We start from the raw sequence: 20,398 nt of genomic DNA, 5'->3' as shown, positions 1-20,398 counted from the left end.
TAGGTTAATAATTCACATCATCTAATATATTGGCAAATGAGGTTGTTTCAAATAAGAAAAATGGTTCTGCACACACTTTTTGCCTTTACATGAAGCAACGCCTTTATATTTCATTATAAATAAGTTGTTTAAGTAAAAATAGGCATTTTGTAAAAAAAATATTCTTTGAGTTCTAAAATTGCTGCACAATAGTGCATAAAATGGATTTACCTGGGTTGACTTTCTGACTATGCCGCATTAAAGCAAAATGTCCCTTTTTTTTATAAAAAGTTTTTATTTTTCATTGGGGATTACAAAGAACTGTAAAGCTCACACCTGATCCACTTACACAGAGAGGAAGTCTGTCCATGTTGTACATGCAGACACCAAGGACGTCTTGCCTCTTGTTATACAGGTAAACTAAATCGTTTTCAAATATACCAAATAGAATACAAGTCTAGTTTTGTCATCGCTAAAGAACAGGAAAAAGGAAAAACTTTTTTTTTTAAAGCATACCATATGAGAGCCGTGTGGTACATTCAGCAAAAATCTTAAAATTGAGCACTTATATCAATCTCTTTATAAGGCTGGAAACCCTTTGCCTGCCACATGTTGACCAGTATAATTCAGAGCTGGTTTCCTGCAGCGTAACGTGGGACGAACCTGAAGGAGTGTAACAAGTCCCCTGTCTGAGGATATGAGATCCTGTCTTGGCCAGAACTTTATATATCAAAGTTTCTGGCATGATGGATTATTGTATCTCATGATCTCAGATTAGAGGTGGTCATGTATTTCGTTGTATTTAATCTCGAGGCTACAGACTTATCGGGAAACCATACCAATCTTCCCAACCCTAAAGTTTCTGGAATATAGCACTTAGTCACTCTATGGGCAGTAGTGGCATCATGCATAAATATAGGCAAAGCTGAGAACAGAATAGCGAGCGGGTGGACAGCACATGGGGCGGATCCTCCGAGCAGCACTCAGGTACTCCTGTGTCTTCTGTGAATTGCATTAGTCTTGTAGTATAAAGCCCACGCGGTTGACCGGAGACGAAGGCAACGTTGTCCCAGACGAAGTTCCATTCTTTCCCTGGTGGAGACTCAGGGTGATGTCATCCTTCTCCACCCGGGGTACAACCTGTTTTAATGTTCCTTTGAATACCTTGATGTAGCACTCGGAGTCACCCCCCCATCTTGCAGCTCTCCAGTCTGGAAAGAGCTGGGAGTGTGGTGGGATCCTCTTGTCCGTCTGGCGTTCATCTAGGCAATTGTAACTCCCTTCATGGTCACATCGAAGTGCCTCTTCCCATCCAAGTACAGCATGGACTCTGGCAGCAACAAGCACATCAGAATTACTCACCCCTGCAGCTACACCAGCTTTCCTTAGCAGGCCCTGTGGCCTTCATTCAGGAGCTCAGTTAGAATGACACTTAAAGTCTGAGATTTTCTGTGACAGTATGTACTGTAAGCATTCGTTAAAGTGGGTTCTGGGACAGGCTAGTGGAATTAAAACAAACGCGGAAATGAACAAAGTGAACCCTGACCTCCGTAGGTCTTAGGGAAGACCTGTGGGACCTCCTCCTGTGAGCAGAACGTGAAGTGGAAGACATTGGTAGTGTTGTGCTGCCGGGTCAAAGCGTCAAAAACTTCTGTGTGAACTCTGACCTGGATGTACTTTTCCTCTGTGTAGCATACCTGGCAAGAACACGTCAAGAAAATACATCGGGCAGGTAGATGCAATGCATTGCACGTGCTCCAAAAACCTTTCATTGACAAACCACTGAGTAATTCCCTACAAAACATTAGAAAAGAAAAATTATCTAGTCCTCTCAAATGAAGAACTGCAGCCAACAAGACAAGCTGTCAGTGCCCTGCATGTGCTATGAAAGCATCCAGGTTGACACAATACGCATGCCTTTTTCTAAGAAACAGGTAGACTCTCTTAGTACAACATCCAGGTGGGGTTCACCTCGTACACCTGAGCCTCACCTGGTGGGGTTCACCTCGTACACCTGAGCTCACCTGGGAGGATAGGAGCAGCAGGGACCCGAGTTCCACAGGCTTCTGGAACAGGATATCATCCACAGCCACCAGGTGCGGCCGGGACCCCCTGCAGGGACACACCCAGAGGCAATCTCACATACAGGCACACCCACATTTCAGCAGAGCACACATACAAGCTGTCCCATTCGTATCGGACACATTGATATTTAACAGGTCTAAGGAAGGTCAGAAACAGGAAAATACAGATTTTGCAAAGCAAACAAATGTGTGTTCTTCTACTTTTGATAAATGTGATAACACATTCTTGAATTGTTAAAGACGGATTGGGATCAACATCAACTGTAATCCACATCATTTACCCATGTAATTTAAAAGAAGCAGATCTGTAATGTATCCAGAGTGTAGTAAGGCAAAACATTTGCATCAACATAATTTAATAAAACTGTAGTTTCCATTAATAACCTTTGTTTTATTACACACATGAATGTGTCGGATATAAATGGGACATTCTGTATCAGGTATTTAACACTCGTGTGTTCCGAAAGTCCAAACAAATTCACTGTTTCTAACTTCATCACACACAGAAAACCAAACTATTAACGTTATAAATCACTTTTAAAAAACAAACACTGAAGCCGGCAGACTCCAGAACAGAAATCTGAGACATCGTGCACTCTGCACTCTCACCCGTAGGAGCAGGCGTTGGCCCAGCCGAGTTCATAGGCCTTTCTCATGAGGAAACCCCCGAATATCCTGTTGAAAATGTTGCGCTCCTTTGAAGGAGAAAAACAGACACACACATCGCTCAGCTTCAACTGCACATCACAGCGGTGAAAGCTCAGGTCTGGTGCAGGGTTACAGTGGGATTTCCTCAACTCTTGGCCTCCTGCTTTCTAAAAGTCATCAAGTCAAGCTACAGCAGCGGGAACCATCGTTTTCCTATGACTTAGCACTGCTTTGAGTGGTCATCTGGAGTCAGGAACAGCAGACAGTTTTAACACCTGCTCTTTTTTTTACCTCACGGTCTTTATACTACGGTTTAAAGCCGAGGCAAGAAAAATGTCAAATCTTGCAAAGGCCATGCAATACTCCCACATGCTCAATAAGTGAGCGTGGGCACAGACCCAGAGGATGGAGCGCATTTCAAACGTTGCAAACGCAAACTCCATCTTGTCCCGGGTCTGAACTGTGGACATTCTGCTCATCGGACCCGAGAGGGACGCAGCTGCTCCGGCTCCCGGCCCGGCATACCTGCGGGTGGCAGATCTCCAGCCCCTTCAGCTTGCCGTCCTCCATCCACACGGAGTTGGCAGGCAGAACGCGACTGCGGAAGCTGACCGTCCTGCAACCCAAGAGGGGGGGGCTTAACAGCGAGGCTGAATGAATAACGCCCTGCGCACCCGACCCAGGAGTCTGAACCCATGACTCGCCTACTGCTCTTCTGCTGTTTGCCTCGACCTACACACGGGTGCAGTCTTGCAAGGCTATTTAAACTAGCTCAGGCTTTTACAACACTGCACTAGCGAAAGAAGGATGCCTCCTACAGAAGTGGGGGAGGCCCCCTGGAGCTCCAGGTCACAGACAGGGAGCGAATTCGGCTCGGGGCCCTCGAGGAGGCGACATTGATAAGTGCAAGTTCACGCCCGTGTGAGAAGGCTCGAGGGGGATGGAAGAAATGAGATCGTAAGGGCTCGCCACGCAGCGGGACAGCAGGGTCCCCTCTCAGGTGAGAGCGGAGCGCCGTCAGACTGACTTGGGGTCCAGGGTGTTCAGGAACATGCTGTGCACGATCTTCCGCTCCTCGGCTGTCGGGGCCACCTTCAGCAGCGAGGCTGTGCTCAGCTCCACCCTCCTCGCCTTATTAACTGTGGGGGAGCGTGAGAAAGATACACATACGGCCTCTTAAAGATAAGAGGATAAGATCACTTTATTAGCCACGTACAATCTCTTCCATTAGGGATTCGTCTTTTCTCATACCCCAGCTTGCTCTCCATGAGACACACAGACAGAGAGAGAGAAGCTGGGGGTCAGAGCGCAGGGTCAGCCATTGTACAGTGCCCCTGGAGCAGTTAGGGTTAAGGGCCTTACTCAGGGGCCCAACGGAGTAGGATTCCTCTGCCGGCTGCAGGATTTGAACTGGCAACCTTCCAGCCACAGGCACAGATCTTTAGCCACAGAGCCACCACACCGCCCCAGTAGTAATCAATGTTTTATACGTTCATTTTACATTTTCATTTTCGGGTGGACCGATAATATAATGCGGCAGCACAGTGGCACAGCAGTTAGCACTGGGGCCCTGGGTTCGATTCTGGACCTGGGATGCTACCTGTGCGGGCGCTAACCGGCCCCAGTGTGAGTGTGTGTGTTGTTGTCCGTGTCTGTGTGTGCCCTGTGATGGACTGCCAGCGTGTCCAGGGTGTTCCCTGCCCCGTGCCCGTTGCTTGACGGACCAGGCTCTGGCTCCCCGAGACCCTGAACTGGATGAAGCAGTTAGAAAAGGGATGACTGGGTACCACGATGCACTGCAATACGTGAGGGACAGTGTCCTGAAATACAGCTCATCCTAAATAGAGGTGAGCAGGCATGGCGGCGAGTGGGGAAGAGAATGCGGAGAGGCGCGCGTGGGTTCCTTACTCTCTCCTTGCTGGAAGAGCTTCTCCTCCTCTGGGCCGTCGGGCTGCAGCGGGTTGACAAACGCAGCCCTAGCAAACGAACGCCGACAGTTAATACAGAGGACTGTCCGCGTCACGTCCGGACACAGCTCTGCGAAGCTCGTGGCGACCGCGGACTGTCAGACACGTGGGCGGCGCACCACTCTCGTGGGGTGAGAATCTGGCCGCTGGCACGAAACGGGCAACTGCTGCAGTCACAGGGCTCCCGAGAAAGCTGATGAAGCCCGTTCAGGATGTGCAAAGCTCCGAGGCACAGCAATCTTTATACTTACAGAGGGATTGTGCATCTATAATACAAGCAGGGGAATCAAGCAGTTCATCTTTTCTTCCCGCTTTGACACGCAGTCAGATGGCCGTTCTGCACCCAAGATTAACTCACCTCTTGTTCTCTGGGTCCCGGGCAACCATGACAAAAGTCGCATCCAAAACTGGACTGTAGGCACCATCATGGTACTGAGGAAAGAGTCCACATGACATGAAAAATCTTTCAGCTATGTTTTAGTTTCAGCAAAGTGAAACTTGGCTCATTTTTCTTAAGCGTGATGAAGTGAAAATATTTATTTTGCCTTTCCATTATCTCCCGGTACGTTTACAGCCTAACATTGTATAGCTCATTTCAGAAAACAGTTTTTACCCCAGAAAAAAAAAACATTCTGAAAATAAACCCAGTATGTCATCAATGGTAAGTGGTAACATTGGAGGACCTACAGTATACACTGCAACGAAACATTCTTACACATTCTGCGCTTTTCAGATCAGTGTTTTTCCTTCTTAATCCAGAAACACAATGAGATTATTATTGTTGCTGCTCATAGTATGCAGATGCTGTAACTCTTGATTGTGTGTAAGATGCTCAAAGGTTTCTCACAGCACTGCATGAATGATGCAGTTGACAATTTTTACTTCACAATTCACCTAAAGAGCAAGCCCAATTAGTGTGTCACATTCGGAGGAAGAGATTTATAATACTACTAAATGCTGAACATGTCCTTTTAGCAATTATTTCAACAGATTAAAATTTAGCACTGTGTACATACTGTATGTACAGTATTTACTATTATTAAAATGTACATTATGTTTCTACTTTTCAAACTAAACTGCATGCACACAAGTGTAATGAGAAAGACAGTAGACTTCAGAAGACTGCAATTCTCTCCCTACCTGAGACATGTGCATCTTGGCCTCTATCGAGGTCTTGCCCACCCAGGTCACATGGCCTGTAAACTTAATGTCGCAGTCTGGGTAGATGATGTTTTTCCTCATATCTGCAAAACCACAGTACTCTGCTTTAAAGGAGCACGGTCTGTCACTGAAATGTCAGACGAACCGAAAAAAAAAGTAAGTTCTGGAGTACTTCCATCTTGAAGCCTTTCACAGGACAAGATTCGGAACGCATACAGTACACCAACCTTTGAAAGAACAGACCAAAAACCCAGCACCAGGGCCCCAGAGCTGCAACTGTACTTCAACAACGTGAAATGAGTACGAGCAAGCGAACCAGCTGCTGCCCGCTCTGTTTTAGTTCAGCCCAGTCACTGCTGAAACCGCAGAACAACAAGATGTGTTTTATAGAGAAAGACCTTTGACTCGAGTTTCCCCAGACACACTTTCTAACACATGCAACTTGAGGTGCAATTACAAAGGACTGTGTAGGATGAGCTGATGCCTGAACATCCGCCACTACAGCACAGTAACAAAGGCTGGACAAACTCGAGTACAAAAACACCTACCGATTTTGTCCACCAGTGCAGTGACTATGGACAGCGGAGATCTCTGAGGTGTATCCCTTTTAGTGTGGGAGTAGCAGATAAGAACTAGGAGGAACAAAGACACTTACAGTAACACACATTTTACTTCATTGAATATTTGAAAAAAATCCAAACAGTTTAAGTGAATAGGCAATTAATTTGTAGACTATTACTGGGTGAACTAGAGAATTAAGTACGTTATCCATGTAGTGCAACAGTTCTGGAGATCACTTTAATTGTAGCGTTTAGTTTATTTCTGTCATTACAAAAATTGCTTTAACATCTTCAACCCCAAAATGCTCTTTTGCCATAGGAAACATTGGCAATGGAGTTATTCTATAGTAAATTATATTTTTTTTGTGAAAGTAGAAAAAAATACTTCTAGATAACTGACTCATTCAATTCATAGTTACAGCTGATTAAGAAGTCAAAAATAAAACCTGCAAACACACAAAATACATACCTGCTAAACTGTCAAGATCTTCAAGGATTCGTCCGAACCTGTTGAAACATTGAATTAATATCAAACTGCTCTTTCCCCAGACTTGCACTCTCACAAGACTTGTGAAGCCAGAGTTCACACAGCACAGCTGTGGCAAACTGAACCCCCTTCTCTCCAGAACTCTCCCTCTCTCCTCACTCTGCACAAGCTGGGCCTGAAACTGCCTCCGGCCCCAGAACCACGGACCGGGAAGCAGAGTCTCGAAACGCACCAGGCTAGTCTGACCGACAGCAGTTAACAGCCTGTAGCTCAGCAAGGCAGAGCCTGGACAGCACTGGTCAGACCTCCAGGGAAAACCATTTCTGATCCAGTGCACCTGAATGGTTACCGGTAACACTGTGCTGGAGGAGGTGTCATCCTCTCGTGAGATCCTGGCTATTTGATCACTACTGAGTAGGAGAGTTAATCCTGTTGTCTGGCCTCCCTAAAGCTTCCCCTTGATTCGACTGGTGTAGCAGCTTCACACTTCAGTGCAGTGGGGCTGCTGTCAGTCACACAGAAGAGGGCTGTGCTTCGGGGCCTGAGGTGGGTAAAGCACTGAAGTAAATGCAATAATTATTCCTCATTCTCGTATGTGTAAACAGCACGAGCCTTCCAAAGCAGGGAGTATTGTGGGAGGCATGCAAGTATTAGATCAGAGCCAAGAGACCTCAGATCTGCTTGCTCCAGATTTTGGGCAGGGGTTCACTGACCTGGTCCCGTATGACCACCCCCTTGCTGGTTCAGAACCCAGCTGAGCTCTTCACTTGATTGATCTGGCTGCTCGACTGGACCATTGACAAGCTTGGTTTCTCTACTCGAAAGCTGGGAGATCAATTCACTCAAAGGCCACCTCAAAGGCATCATCACGTGTAAGAACCATTTCACATGAATCAGTACATGTGTGAGGCCAGCTGGTTGGTCACTTACCTAACGCTGTTGTGGACGTTGAGGTACTTCTCACGCAGCTCCGGCTGGCTGCCCAGGGGCAGGTGGACCTCGATGTAACTGTCCTTCATCTTGCGAGCGGGCAGGTCTTCCTGGCGCGTGGCCAGCTGGGAGGTCAGGGAGGCGCGCTCCCGCAGGGCCTGCTGGTGGTCGCTGCACAGAGACCGAGCCCAGCAGCAGCACCAGGAAGAAGGAAGGGTTAGTTCCACATGCGACAGCAGCAAGAAGAAACACGTTCCAGCTGTAGAGCCTCCTCCCGGTGTGAGGGAGAGTGAGGAAGGTGGCAGGGAAATAAGTCACAGGAGAGGACAGAGCAGGTGAGAATGGACACACAGGTGAGAGGTGTCCAAACGAAGGGCGATCTGGGGAAAGATGTGTGAAAATTGTGATTTCAGGCTTTCACACCTGTGTGCACATTCTTACCAGCTCTGTCCTCCGTTCTCCTGTGCCTGACATCCCTGCTCACTCCTCTCTCTCTCCCTCAGACCTGAAGCATGGCCTGTTTCTCTTTTCTTCTTTTCAGTGTGGAATTAACCTTTACTTGTTCCTCTGCAGCCAGGCTGCCACAGTTCCCTGCTCGAACCTAAAGCAACACCAGCTGAGTGTAATCAGGGTGGAGCGGTGGCTCTGTGGCTAAGGATCTGCGCCTGTGGCTGGAAGGTTGCCGGTTCAAATCCCGCGGCCGGCAGAGGAATCCTACTCCGTTGGGCCCCTGAGCAAGAAGAGGGCTGTGCTTCGGGGCCTGAGGTGGGTAAAGCACTGAAGTAAATGCAATAATTATTCCTCATTCTCGTATGTGTAAAAAGCATGAGCCTTCCAAAGCAGGGAGTATTGTGGGAGGCATGCAAGTTAGTAACCCTAACTGCTCCAGGGGCGCCGTATAATGGCTGACCCTGCGCTCTGACCCCCAGCTTCTCTCCCTGTCTGTGTGTCTGTGTCTCCATGGAGAAAAGCTGGGGTATGCGAAAAGACGAATTCCTAATGCAAGAAATTGTATAGGGCTAATAAAGAAACATTATTATCATAATTAGTACCTAGACAAGCTACCAAGTCTTTCAGGTCTTGGAGTCTTCATAGGTAAAACACTAGAGGGCAGCATCTAATGACACACACAAGTGTTACATGTTCGAGTAAAACATTTTTTAAATAATTTGTTCAAGGAGAAATCCAAGAAGTATTTCCAAGAAACATGACACATCTAACTTCTATATTTTAAAATGCTCCAGCACCAAAGTTGACTGGAGACACTACACACTGGAGCAATATCTAGCAAATCAAAGTTTCCCAGCAGGTTTTACTGAAACAACAATCACTGAGGAATCGCCCTTGACAGCCACCTGCCTGCCCGATTCATCCTAAACTGCAGAAAAGAGTTTTTATTTCTGAAGGCACCCACATTCGACCTTAATCTAGAGACTGACAGAAAAGTGTATTTAAACAAGAATGAAAAAGTGTCTCTGGGAGGTCAAAATTAATCACATAAATGGCACACTTACACCCAAAGCTTAGCCAAGCTTCTTATTCAAACAAGTTGGAATTAAACATATCATTAAAAATGACCCACAATGAAGAATTAAATACTATACCTCCAGTTAGTTGAAGCTCCCACTATCTGCCTCAGTCTATTCCTAACTGATAAAAAAAAATAATTCATTTACATGAACTGTTGCAAATCCACATTCAATCATACATTCCACATCATTTTCCTTCTTAAATAATTTAACATAAGGGGGTAGAGATAAAACGAAAACAAATTACTTTATTTTTCCATTTAAATGAACACAATCATGCGTAGCAGCAGAGAACTGCTGGGAGATTACGTATTTCACTACGTGAATTTATAGGCGTAGAACACCAACAAAAACTAAAACAACATGGAAATGCAAAAGGCAACAGTTAAAGGTATATATAGTCACCTTATACTTATATACTGTATATATAAGCGCATACATATATAATCATGCAAAGCAAAGCAACAAGCACTGTCCACCCTGATCACTCTTGTAGTGCTATTTACCCACCTCTCAGTAGAAAGAACTTGCTTTCACTGAGAATTTAAAAGACCTGTGCTGCAGGCTGTAAGGAAATTTACAAGGTAATGACATATTCCGTGCAATTATTCACATCTTCAATTTCTCACATTTTCTAAAATCCATCTATTGCCTCAAAGGCAAAACAACAACTGTCAGAAAGGTTAAGTTCCAATCTGCAAATAACTTCCTTGTAAATTCCTTTCCAGTTCAGGGTCCGTTAGGTAGAATAAGTCAGTGCCCAGCTCGTGGCCTACAGTACGTGCAGGTGTTAGATTGTGTTACACATGCTGGTTTGCTACTGTTTTTACCAACACACCATCGTTCACAAGCAAGTGCGAATGTCCTGCAGAAACACAAAAACAAGGCTAAGTCATGGAATGAGGACCAAACTTGAAAACAATGCAGTTTGCAGACAGTAAAAAGTGGAGATTAAAACTATCTGGGAAGCATCTGGTCCCAGGTGTTGTATGTGTTCGGGATTATTCATCTTCTGCACTCAATTTCTGGCAAATCTGTAGCCCCACAAACATTCAATAAAACTCCTTAATTACTGAATACTCAAGTCTTCAAAATGTCAATTTTTCTTAACTTGACAACTGACTTTAATACGGTCCAATGCTTTGTAAAACACCCTTAACCCTGCAGAATAACTAAGAGGAAAACTAAACCAGACATTTAATTTAACAACATTCTATGCAACTCCACAAGTTTTCCATCGAGTCAGAACCACACATAACACTATAGTACAGTACTGAAACCCTATCTTATTTTGGTACCTGAATCCCTTCTAAGAAATATTGATAGCACACAGCCAGTCTTAAAAACATTTTTTTTCTTCCCAAAAACACTGTATGGGCTTGGAAAATCTGTATGGGAATGTCCTTTCATTAATATAACACATTTAGGATGTTAACCCCAGAGTCCTGTCTTGAGTTCTAAAACACACACCCTTCCTAAAATTCAGCTTCCTAAATCAACTGGTGAAGCGGTTTCTCACTCCTCCCCTAGATCTGCTGTGCTTTTGGGGCTGCTGGTGCAGAACGAACACTGTCTGTCTCCCAGGTGGGGCTGCTGGTGCAGAATGATCACTGTGTGTCTCCCAGGTGGGGTTGCTGGTGCAGAATGGCCACTGTGTGTCTCCCAGGTGGTGCTGCTGGTGCAGAATGGCCACTGTATGTCTCCCAGGTGGGGCTGCTGGTGCAGAATGAACACTGTGTGTCTCCCAGGTGGTGCTGCTGGTGCAGAATGGCCACTGTGTGTCTCCCAGGTGGGGCTGCTGGTGCAGAACGAACACTGTGCGTCTCCCAGGTGGGGCTGCTGGTGCAGAATGGCCACTGTGTGTCTCCCAGGTGGGGCTGCTGGTGCAGAATGGCCACTGTGTGTCTCCCAGGTGGGGCTGCTGGTGCAGAATGAACACTGTGTGTCTCCCAGGTGGGGCTGCTGGTGCAGAATGGCCACTGTGTTACTCCCAGGTGGGGCTGCTGGTGCAGAATGGCCACTGTGTGTCCCAGGTGGTGGCTACACTTTAGTGAGAAAGGAAGTGGATCCTCTGCTGTATGTATTATAAGCCGTTTTGGGGTTCTTTGGCATGAGAGGTGATGCACAAAATGACTATGACTATATTGCTATGTGACAGAAACCGAAGGTGGATATGGGGACAAGCAAACGCTTGTTTAGTTTACCTTCTGCCATGTCAGGAGACCGTCCCTGTGACCCCGCAGAGCCGGAGGACAGAGCCCGGGCTGCCACCGCGGAGGCAGCGTTCAGTAACCGCAGCCTGAAGAACAAGCACATCGCGTTTCCTGACATTTCCTGAACAGCATGTCACACCAAACACACCAGAGAGGAGATAAATACCGCTCTGTGCGAATACACAGGGCCTTTCCTTAATGAGGGTTTTTAAATTCTGCACTTCATTGCACTTTGACAAATTCTGAGACAACATGCGGACGAGACTGCTCGGTTCTGAGACCACGCCTATCAATGTAATCACTGTTGGACTATTTCACCCCAAACACCTGGAGATTAGAATCTTATTACGCTCCCGTTATTAGAAATAATCTGTATTTAAAGGGCGGTTGATAAAAAAAATGTTATTTACCGTAATGGTTTATTAAACAATGATAAAATCGAGTTTGGTTCACAGTGCAGAAGCTTCACAAACTTGAGAAGAAGAGATAAGGGTGATTCGTTTAAACATGCTCTATGTAATATGAACAGACTTACCTTAGGGACAAGTAAGGTAACATTTCTGTGAAGCAGTAAGAATATAATCTATGAAACACGCCAACGCGCACAGCACAGATGGCTAAAAATGACAGGACTAATAGTTCCGGGTGGACGTGACGTTTCCTATTACGTCATGATTGCAGCAAACCCGCCCTATAAAGTTTACACAAGCGCTGCTTCTGAAGCGTCAAACTGAAACCGAGTTCTTAGTTGCAAAAAGCTTGGAAAAACCCCTTGACAGATATTGCCTTATAAACAAGGTTCCGGAAATACCATTTAAAGGTTTTAGGAATTATCCCGTTCAGCTAACGCTCTCTAGGTTCAGATATAAAAAAGATGATTCATGCGTGTTCTGTAAGACTGGAAAACAAGCGCTTGACACGTTTATCGGTTACCCGTACATACAAAGCTGTTTTAGACAGACTTACGAAAGTTTGTCTTTCGGCATTTAAATGTGAATTTTAAATGTAAGGACTTTGGCATTATGTTATGTTTTGCCAGATGTAATATGATTGAAGAACATTTATGATTAATGTGTTAGTACTACCGGGTAGACATCACCTTCACAAAACAAAATGGTCTCATGCGGCACCCTGCTTTAAAGTTTATAAGATGGAAATATGACTTAAGAAGCAGCATTAATGAGCAGCGTTGTTCTTCATTGTATCCTAAAATGCACAGGGGGTCCGTGCAAGGCAGCTCCAATGGATGGATATACAGCACGTTCACGGATGTTATCAGCGCATCCGGGCTCTGGACCCGCTGGAAACCTCGGACCCCGGACCGCGGCCGAGTGCACCTGCGCGCGCGCTGCCTCGCGGTGACCGGGCCGAGAAAAACACAGGCGCGTGCACGAGCCCTTCTGCGACAGACCGGGGGGAGACGTGAACGAATGTGAGCGAGCAAAAAAAATAAAAATAAATAAAAAAAGAAAACTTCTCGACAGCGCGAACTGCACTACAAACAGCAACAGAAAGGACGGGGAAAGGGGTGATGAAGCAGCCCGTAAAAACGAGTATTGGGACAGAATCGAGATCCGCACCTGGGATGATCGCCGACAGTGCCTTTTGTACACGAATTCACCACCTCCAATAATGTCCTGATTTGTTGTATTGAAAAAAGGTGAAGACACGTTTTTGAGCGGAGTTTTTCCTGACATGTAAAGGCGTTCTTTCACTTTCACCTTTGATTAAAATATGCATTTATTTTTACATAATTCTCCTATTTCAGTGGGTATACAGTACATCACTGTATGAGGCATGCATTGTGAATTATTTTCTAACCGCACTGTTTTCGGGTGAAATGAGGCGTTATCTTGCAAAACAGAGGTTCAAGTTAAAGGGGGGGTAATTGTGCTTCTGTTGTATGTCAAGGCTCAAACTCCTTGCGGACTCCTACGGCGATTTACTTGTGCACTTTGATGTCTTAATAGTACGTCTCTAGATCCATTTGTTGACCCTGCTATTCTGCATTCTTTCTCGAAATGAACCCATTGCTCTTTTCATTGTGTTTCAAGGAGATCACGGGGCATTTGAGCTGGGGCGCCAGTGGCAGATGTGGAGCTCTCGCCTGACAGGGGACGAGCCGGACTCGTCGGCCTGATCCGTCAGGTGGGCTCCAAGCCGCCGTCCTTCTGTGCGCTTTTGCGCGAGCACAACGACCGGAAACATCGGAAACGTTTTCTTTAACGATGTTTTTACACCGTCGTTTTTCCCCCCGTTTTCTCCAAAAATCCGAATGGCAAATTTAAAAAAAAAAAAAAGTATATTCCCGCAGGGCGGTAAAACGTTTGCCCTTCTGCGGAGCTGCCCGGCTCTCCGAAGGGTAAGTGACGAGCCATATAGCATTCACAAACACCCCTCGAAACAGGTGTCATTAAAAGAGGAGAAGGAGGGGGTGGAAAGGGGATTTAAAAAAGTACATATTCCACTCTTGTCAGATCGTTGGGGGAGGTGTTAAATGTTTGACAGAGAGCCGCGGCGCTGTGATTTTCCGAGCCCGCCCTGCTGTCTGACACACCGGGGGTGGGGACACAGGTGTGCACTCAAGGTCCTTAATGCGGCCCGCGGGGAGGGGGTCATTCCGAGTCCCGTGACTGGTCAGAGCTCTCCCGATTGTTCTAGAACCAGCGCCCCCCCAGATAAGCGGCCCCGCCGCTTCAGCATCGGCGCTGGCGACTTGTTGCCCGAGGTCCTGATGAGACAAAGGGACAAAACGACCCTTCCATCGGGCGTTAAGATCCTCAGCACTTGTAAAAACAAACGGCAAGTCGGAAACAGACACGCAAAGTAAACCCATAAGTACACGGACGTGATATTTTTTAAAATTATGTTTGCGACGCTACAGCCAAACGTGCACTACAGTTGTACAGTACAGTTTCTGTTGTTTTTTTTCCCTAATTGGGGCACCAGGCTGCAGAAGCCAACCGCCCAGAAGAAAGGTAAATTTCCACCGTGCTAACACAGCATTCGCTAGGCCACATGTAACAGTTTGGGTTAAATATTGTTTAAAAAGCCTCCGTGTGCACCTTAAAAGGGGGAAAAAAAACTCTTTCGGGCTCTAAAGAGGCGCAGAGGACAAACAACAAAGCACTAGCCCTGAGGTAAACAACAAGACATAGTGACGTAGCGGCCTCGATAGAGATTGTGATTGGTCATCAGACAAAGAGCAGACGCCAAGCACCCGCCCCCTCCCCCGCGGAACCTATAAATACAGGCTCCCGGGTCGGAAGCGCTCAGTCTAGCGCCGTTCCGAGCCGCTGCTGTTGGATGTAATCGGTTCACACGGGGGTCTGGGTCCCAGACTGTCAGCGGAGGGGGTAACACTCCTGGGAGCCGAATGAAGAAACATCTCCTGCTTCTCTTCACATTCAGAGGACTCGTGAGAAAAGGGAAAAAGAGCAAAAGAAGAAAATGGCCAAGTTCATATTGCGGAAAGCCGAGCCCAAGGACGTGTCTGACATACTGCGACTCATAAAGGTAAGTTCCGGTTTGGCTTGTGACGCGTTTTTGTTTTTGTTTTTGGGGTGTTTTTTTTGCAGACCTCTCCAGGCAGACGGACAGTCGGCACCCGTCTTGGAGCACCTGAAAACGTTTCCTTTATTTATCTTTTTTTTTTTTTTTGCAGGCCGCGTTTCTTTACGGTTTCTTTCTCGGTGCCGTTACGCAGGTGATAAACGAGGCTGTTTTTTCTAGTCCGACGGCCAGGGTGCAGGCCCGTCTCCCGACGCACCGTTTCCTCTTTATCGGTACAGGGGACCTGCAGCCACGTAAGGAGACGGGGGGGAGAGAGAGAGGGGTAGGGGGATGGTGGGTGTTTTGACATTTAAAAAACAAATCCTAAGCTCGGGTTGGCGGCGAGTAACAAATGCCTGGAAGTTGAGTTGGCGGTTTGCGCAGGAACTAGTCCCGGGTATACATCCCCTTGACCACCCACACCTCTCCCAAATATCGCTTCCCCAGGCTGGGTCCTGCTCCCTCAGACCGGCAGGTGCGTGGGTCCCACAGCCGGGGCGACCCGGGACTTAACGGGGCTCTTCTGTGGTCTTGTTTTCCAGGAGCTCGCGAAATACGAGGAGATGGAGGATCAGGTCATATTGACCGAGAAAGGTACAGTTTGCCAGCAGCCGCACCGCCGAGCGGGGTAGTCTCTGATCAGACTCTGGGCCTGCATTGCTGGCCATGCAGAGAGAACGGGCAGCACTCCCAGGCCCCTCTCAAGTCACATGAGCCTCCCTGAATTTCTTTCCCATAACGTAATAAGCGTCCCCGTCCATCCCACACAAATATCCATGTAAGCTTGCTGTGTGTTGCTGAATGCTGCTGAAGTGCTACTGCTCAGTCAATCCTCGCTTTGTAGATGGCCGTACAGGGGTGTCCTTATGAAAGCCCTGTCAATCTGTTATGCTAAGGATTGTTTCCCTGTCACGGGGGAAGAGGGTGGTGGTTCGTAATGGGTCGGATTGTAGACATTCAGGTTTGTACTCCCAGCGTCGCTATTTTTGCCCAGAAGCGTTCCCGGGAGCCATTGCTTAGCAATCAAGGAAGTGGCCCAGCTTCTTCAGCCCCGATCTCCCCCAGCAGGCTCGAGGCGTCTCGCTCACCAGCCCGTCTCCTACTCCAGTCTTTTTTTCTTCTCCATCCTCCCCGTGTTCCGCAGATCTGCTGGAAGACGGCTTCGGAGATCACCCTTTCTACCACTGCGTGGTTGCAGAAGTGCCTGAGGACCGGCGGACAGCTGAGGGTACTTTTTTTTTAGGGAGTATTGCAATTCCAAAGCTCCGCTTTCATTTCAAGTAATGCATGATCACGTTTCCTTGAGTGTGGGTTAAGATGCGATGTGCACTCCTCTTTCAGGTGTGGTCATGCATTATTTGTGCAGTGTGGCTAGGATATCAGTCTGGCTCCTATCTTTAGATAGGACTGAAGTATGCAGTGTCTTCTCTAGCTTTTCTTATTGTTGCACATAGCATTTTATGGGATGTGCAAAAAATGGAATGTTAAACTTGCTGCTGGTACATTAAGATTCAGATGAACGTCCAGTGTTTTGAAGCAGAAGGGTGGCTTTTTTTTTTTAAGTTGACCAGATTGCAGAATGTTGACCCTGGCTACTGAGTTTGTAACCCTGTTGAAGTGTATTCTCTCTAATTTATCCCCAATCTTCAGGTTACAGTCTCTTGCTTCGACATGTACACAGCCCTTGGCGTGTACATGGGTGGGCGGGGAGGTAACTGAAAGATCAGTTACACAGTAACATACATGATCGTAACACGCCAGGTAAGGCCCACAGGACTAGCGCCATGCCCCAAACTGCACACGGTAGCTCAGAACATGCCGGCAGCCCTCTCTATTAAGAGGGTGCATGACAGGTCCTGGAGAAGGTTGTGCTCTTTTTGTTTTTAAGAGCTGCACACAGGCAAATTCTGTGGCTGTAGAGTTCTTCCAAATTCAAATGTTGGCAGCGATGACCCACACTCTTCACTGTGGAGACTTCAGTTGCAATTTAAGCATTGTTCCACCTCCAATGCAGGTCAAAAAGTTATTCAGTGCGTGTATTTGTAATCCACTGGTATCTTCGATTGGCTGCGCAAGGATGTTTCTCAGTCTTGACTGTATTCACAGTTCACCCTTTTTATATCTAGAGTTTAAGACTTATTCTGAACTGCCGTGTAGATCCGATAGCGATCTTGTTGGTTTTTGCTTCAGGGGACAAATAAGTCAAGCAGTCCAAGTCGGCGTGACTTGAACATGCTGTTTAATTGACAAGTACTGTCCCCCAGAACACAATCATGCATGGAACATGTCCTCTTTCCTCAAATTTGTGGTTGCCCTCTATTAAATGTTAATTTAGCCTGGAGAACCTTCTCTAATTGTCATGACCTGTTTTCCAGGTTATAATGTTGTAGGATTTGCCATGTACTACTTCACCTACGACCCCTGGATTGGGAAACTGCTGTACCTGGAAGACTTCTATGTCATGAAAGAATACAGAGGTAATTTTAAAACTGACATGCTGCTTTAGCTTTTCACGTGGGACCTGTGACTTCGTTGATTGTATTCAACTTGTTTTTCTTTTCCAGGAGATGGTATTGGGTCTGAAATCCTGAGGTATCTCAGCCAGGTAAGGCTGGCTGACTTTTGGGTGGTGGGGGTGACGTTTTTGGGTCCTGTGGTTTACATTGTGGAATGAAGTACTGGGAAACAAGGGAGTGGCCTTTTAGTGTTAAGTGACGTTTCTGGAGCTCCTTAGTCTTGGCTCAGTGGTAGCACGTAGAGATTGTGGACTGTTCCCAAGGGATGGTCAGCCTTGGCTCTGCATGGGGTGTCATTGTTTTTACTTGTCGTTCCGCCAGACCGCAGTGAAGTCGCGCTGCAGCAGCATGCATTTCATCGTGGCCGAGTGGAACAAGCCCTCCATCGAGTTCTACAAGCGGCGCGGCGCCTCGGACCTGTCCCTGCAGGAGGGCTGGCGGCTCTTCCGGATCGACAAGGAGTACCTGCTGAAGATGTGTGCCGAGGAGTGAGGGCCGGATCCGTGGCTGGGAAAACCGGGAGCCCTTCCATCTGGAAAGGGGAGCTTTTTAAAGCTATACAAACCTTAAGAAATTTCGCATGCGTGTTGACCTGTATCCTGTCTTCTGCTTTTTGACATTTTTACTATTTTTATACTAGTAGCACAAGTATGCCTATTTGCTTAGCTTACAAAAGAACTGAATAAGACCGTACTAACTCAGCATTGTAACACTGGTTTATGCTTGTGGAGACTGTTCAGTTGAAAACTAGAATTTGTCACAGCTTCGGTTAGTGTTTTGTGTTCTTGTAGATCAGTAGTGTATTTTGTTGACTTATGCTCTTAAGTAAAATGAAGTGTTGGCATGTCTGTTTAGTCTTCATTTTTAAGTGACCCCATCTCATGTCGATTTTATATTTTCAAGCTTTGAAAGTGCTCACGGCATTAAGGGTTCACAGCAGTTATCCATGGGATTCTAGAACTAGGGAATGGGATAAGAAACTAAAACTATTCATTAGGCAAGCTACCATTAGGAGGCCCACATTCTTGTAACTGAGAATCATATTCTCCTCCACAGCCATAAACAAGTGAAACATGCTGACCTCATTTTGCCAATTTTAGTGGCCTCTAAAATATGTTGGAAAGGGCTCGGCAGCTACATGGGTGTAAGACGGTATGTGTAGTAACTTGCGCTTGAACTCTTGCATTTAGAATGTTTATTAACCCTTTTTTGACATCCTACTGTGTATTTACATATAAGATCTGGTTAAAATCTCCTTATACACTTAGTGGATGTTGCTTGAACAAGTCACGACTGGCAGCTTTAACTATAGTAATTTTCTATTTAAAAAAAAAAACAAAGGAAGTCTGTGGGATACAAATATGGCTGTCCAGCCTTTTAAAGAGCTGTAGTGAAGTGGGGCTGTGCAGCGCTGGAGTGAGAACTGGTGTAGGTTTTCATTCTTGCTTGCTCAAGCAAAATCAGACCTTTGTTAGACCACATCAGCGGCGTTGCTCTTCTCCCAAGTTGTTGGCGTGTTAAGCAGGGTTCTCGCTTGCTCACACTTGCTGGGTTTCATTACTGCAGAGGTCTGAAATAATCCTGAATTGAATCTGCAGTCTGCTTGGTTAGAACCTAGGCAAGTTTTTCTACTCATCAGTGCTTGGGGAATTTAAAAGCTCCCATTGTGTAGTTAAAAGAATCCCCCCCCCCCCCCCCCCCCCCCCCCCCCCCCACCACCACCACCACCACCACATTATTAGGAACTGGGAAAAGGGTCAAATTAACCAGGTTTGTTGATTTTAATGAGGTTTTTCAGGTGTACTAACCAGTAGAGGGTTGGGGGCCCCAGCACTGGGGAACCCTACAGTGAAGATACTAGGCAAACTTGCACAAAGACTGACCTTCCATGTTTAGCGTTGAGGCCTGCACTCCAGCAGCAAGGGAAATGGAGAGAACGGTGAAGAATTGCAACTTGCTTTCAAGGTTAGCTTGCAAAAGTTGTGTTCTTGAGCCAGAGTGTTGTTTTTCTTTTAATCTTTAACAAGCTACAGTGTGTGCTTTTCACATCTTTACACCGAGGTCGTGTTCTTCGGTTATTAAATTACTCATGAGGAGACCAGGTAACTTTCCGTGAACTCCCTGCACTTATAGTACTGCTCACACTTAAGCAAAAACACATTGTAAGGAATCACAGCTGCCATTGTACTGTGGGCTAACTTGACCCCGGCTCACAGCTCGTCTGTATGACTGTTTGGTGGAGAGATGATGTATACATTAAGACGGATCAGAATAGCCCAGCCATCCTCTAATTACAGACAGAACTACAGAATGGAAGCTTGCAATGTTAACCAGGGGACATCGTTCAATATCCTCCTGTGCAAGATAGAGACATGGTCATGTCACTGGTCTGCTGTGGACAGGATTCCCAAAGTCATGAATCATTGAATCAGAGTTGGTTGGAATAAGTTGGAACTCTCCTGGTTCCTAGAAAAAATGGTGCAAACAACTGTAACACCCTGGGCACTGACACCAGTGAAGCATGACTCTCCTTCGACAGCTGCTGAAGGACTGTACCTGCACATGTTTGCAGAGCCTGTTCTTCCTATCGATCAGGCTCTTGGAATAAGATCCTGCTCCTGGAAAAGCTGAGTAGCTCAATAGAAAGAAGCCAATTTCTAATGCACACTTGTTAGCATTAAATATTATTCAATATTAAATGGCAAAGTGCCTTTACAGTAAAAACAAATGTCTTTAATGTACAAAGAATGAGAATGTATCTTTTGTCTGAAG

The 20,398-nt window shown here is 46.3% G+C and overlaps 2 protein-coding genes across 3 annotated transcripts; one reads left to right on the top strand and one right to left on the bottom strand.

The window, feature by feature from the left end:
* Nucleotides 1–254: 254 nt before the first annotated feature.
* acot9.1 (acyl-CoA thioesterase 9, tandem duplicate 1) lies at nt 255–12,235 on the bottom strand. 2 transcript variants are annotated; one of them, XM_088638667.1, is made up of 16 exons: nt 12,094–12,234; nt 11,550–11,644; nt 10,184–10,210; nt 9,421–9,466; nt 7,817–7,987; nt 6,869–6,906; nt 6,388–6,471; nt 5,819–5,922; nt 5,037–5,110; nt 4,620–4,687; nt 3,739–3,850; nt 3,237–3,327; nt 2,673–2,758; nt 2,004–2,091; nt 1,526–1,676; nt 255–1,309 (listed from the first exon to the last, which is right to left on the bottom strand). In XM_088638667.1, exons 1-16 carry the CDS (start codon nt 12,114–12,116, stop codon nt 1,242–1,244), a joined length of 1,326 nt encoding a protein of 441 aa, XP_088494793.1. In that variant the 5' UTR covers nt 12,117–12,234; the 3' UTR covers nt 255–1,241. The 2 variants fall into 2 exon arrangements, with proteins under 2 accessions (XP_088494793.1, XP_088494794.1); XM_088638668.1 differs by lacking the exon at nt 10,184–10,210 and having other exon boundaries at nt 12,094–12,235.
* A 2,585-nt stretch (nt 12,236–14,820) lies between these two features.
* Nucleotides 14,821–18,470, top strand: LOC148657939 (diamine acetyltransferase 1-like). The gene is made up of 6 exons (XM_088638686.1): nt 14,821–15,074; nt 15,653–15,704; nt 16,255–16,338; nt 17,486–17,587; nt 17,675–17,715; nt 17,948–18,470. The coding sequence occupies exons 1-6, from the start codon at nt 15,009–15,011 to the stop codon at nt 18,116–18,118; spliced, it is 516 nt and encodes a 171-aa protein (XP_088494812.1). The 5' UTR covers nt 14,821–15,008; the 3' UTR covers nt 18,119–18,470.
* The last annotated feature ends 1,928 nt before the right edge of the window (nt 18,471–20,398 follow it).

This window comes from Lepisosteus platostomus, chromosome 7 (assembly GCF_059453375.1).
Source record: "Lepisosteus platostomus isolate fLepPlt1 chromosome 7, fLepPlt1.hap1, whole genome shotgun sequence".
Lineage (NCBI taxonomy): Eukaryota > Metazoa > Chordata > Actinopteri > Semionotiformes > Lepisosteidae > Lepisosteus > Lepisosteus platostomus.
This window is presented reverse-complemented; position numbering and strand designations above follow the sequence as displayed.

Excerpts from the sequence above, each read along its gene's own strand:
- acot9.1 (XM_088638667.1), bottom strand. The coding sequence starts at position 12,116 with ATGTTACCTTACTTGTCCCTAAG. Across the intron at positions 5,111-5,818 it reads CCAAGATGCACATGTCTCAG|TACCATGATGGTGCCTACAG; the intron begins GTAGGGAGAGAA and ends CTCTTTCCTCAG. Across the intron at positions 3,328-3,738 it reads CTGAACACCCTGGACCCCAA|GACGGTCAGCTTCCGCAGTC; the intron begins GTCAGTCTGACG and ends CTTGGGTTGCAG.
- LOC148657939 (XM_088638686.1), top strand. The coding sequence starts at position 15,009 with ATGGCCAAGTTCATATTGCGGAAAGCCGAGCCCAAGGACGTGTCTGAC. Across the intron at positions 15,075-15,652 it reads ACATACTGCGACTCATAAAG|GAGCTCGCGAAATACGAGGA; the intron begins GTAAGTTCCGGT and ends CTTGTTTTCCAG. Across the intron at positions 15,705-16,254 it reads GGTCATATTGACCGAGAAAG|ATCTGCTGGAAGACGGCTTC; the intron begins GTACAGTTTGCC and ends CGTGTTCCGCAG.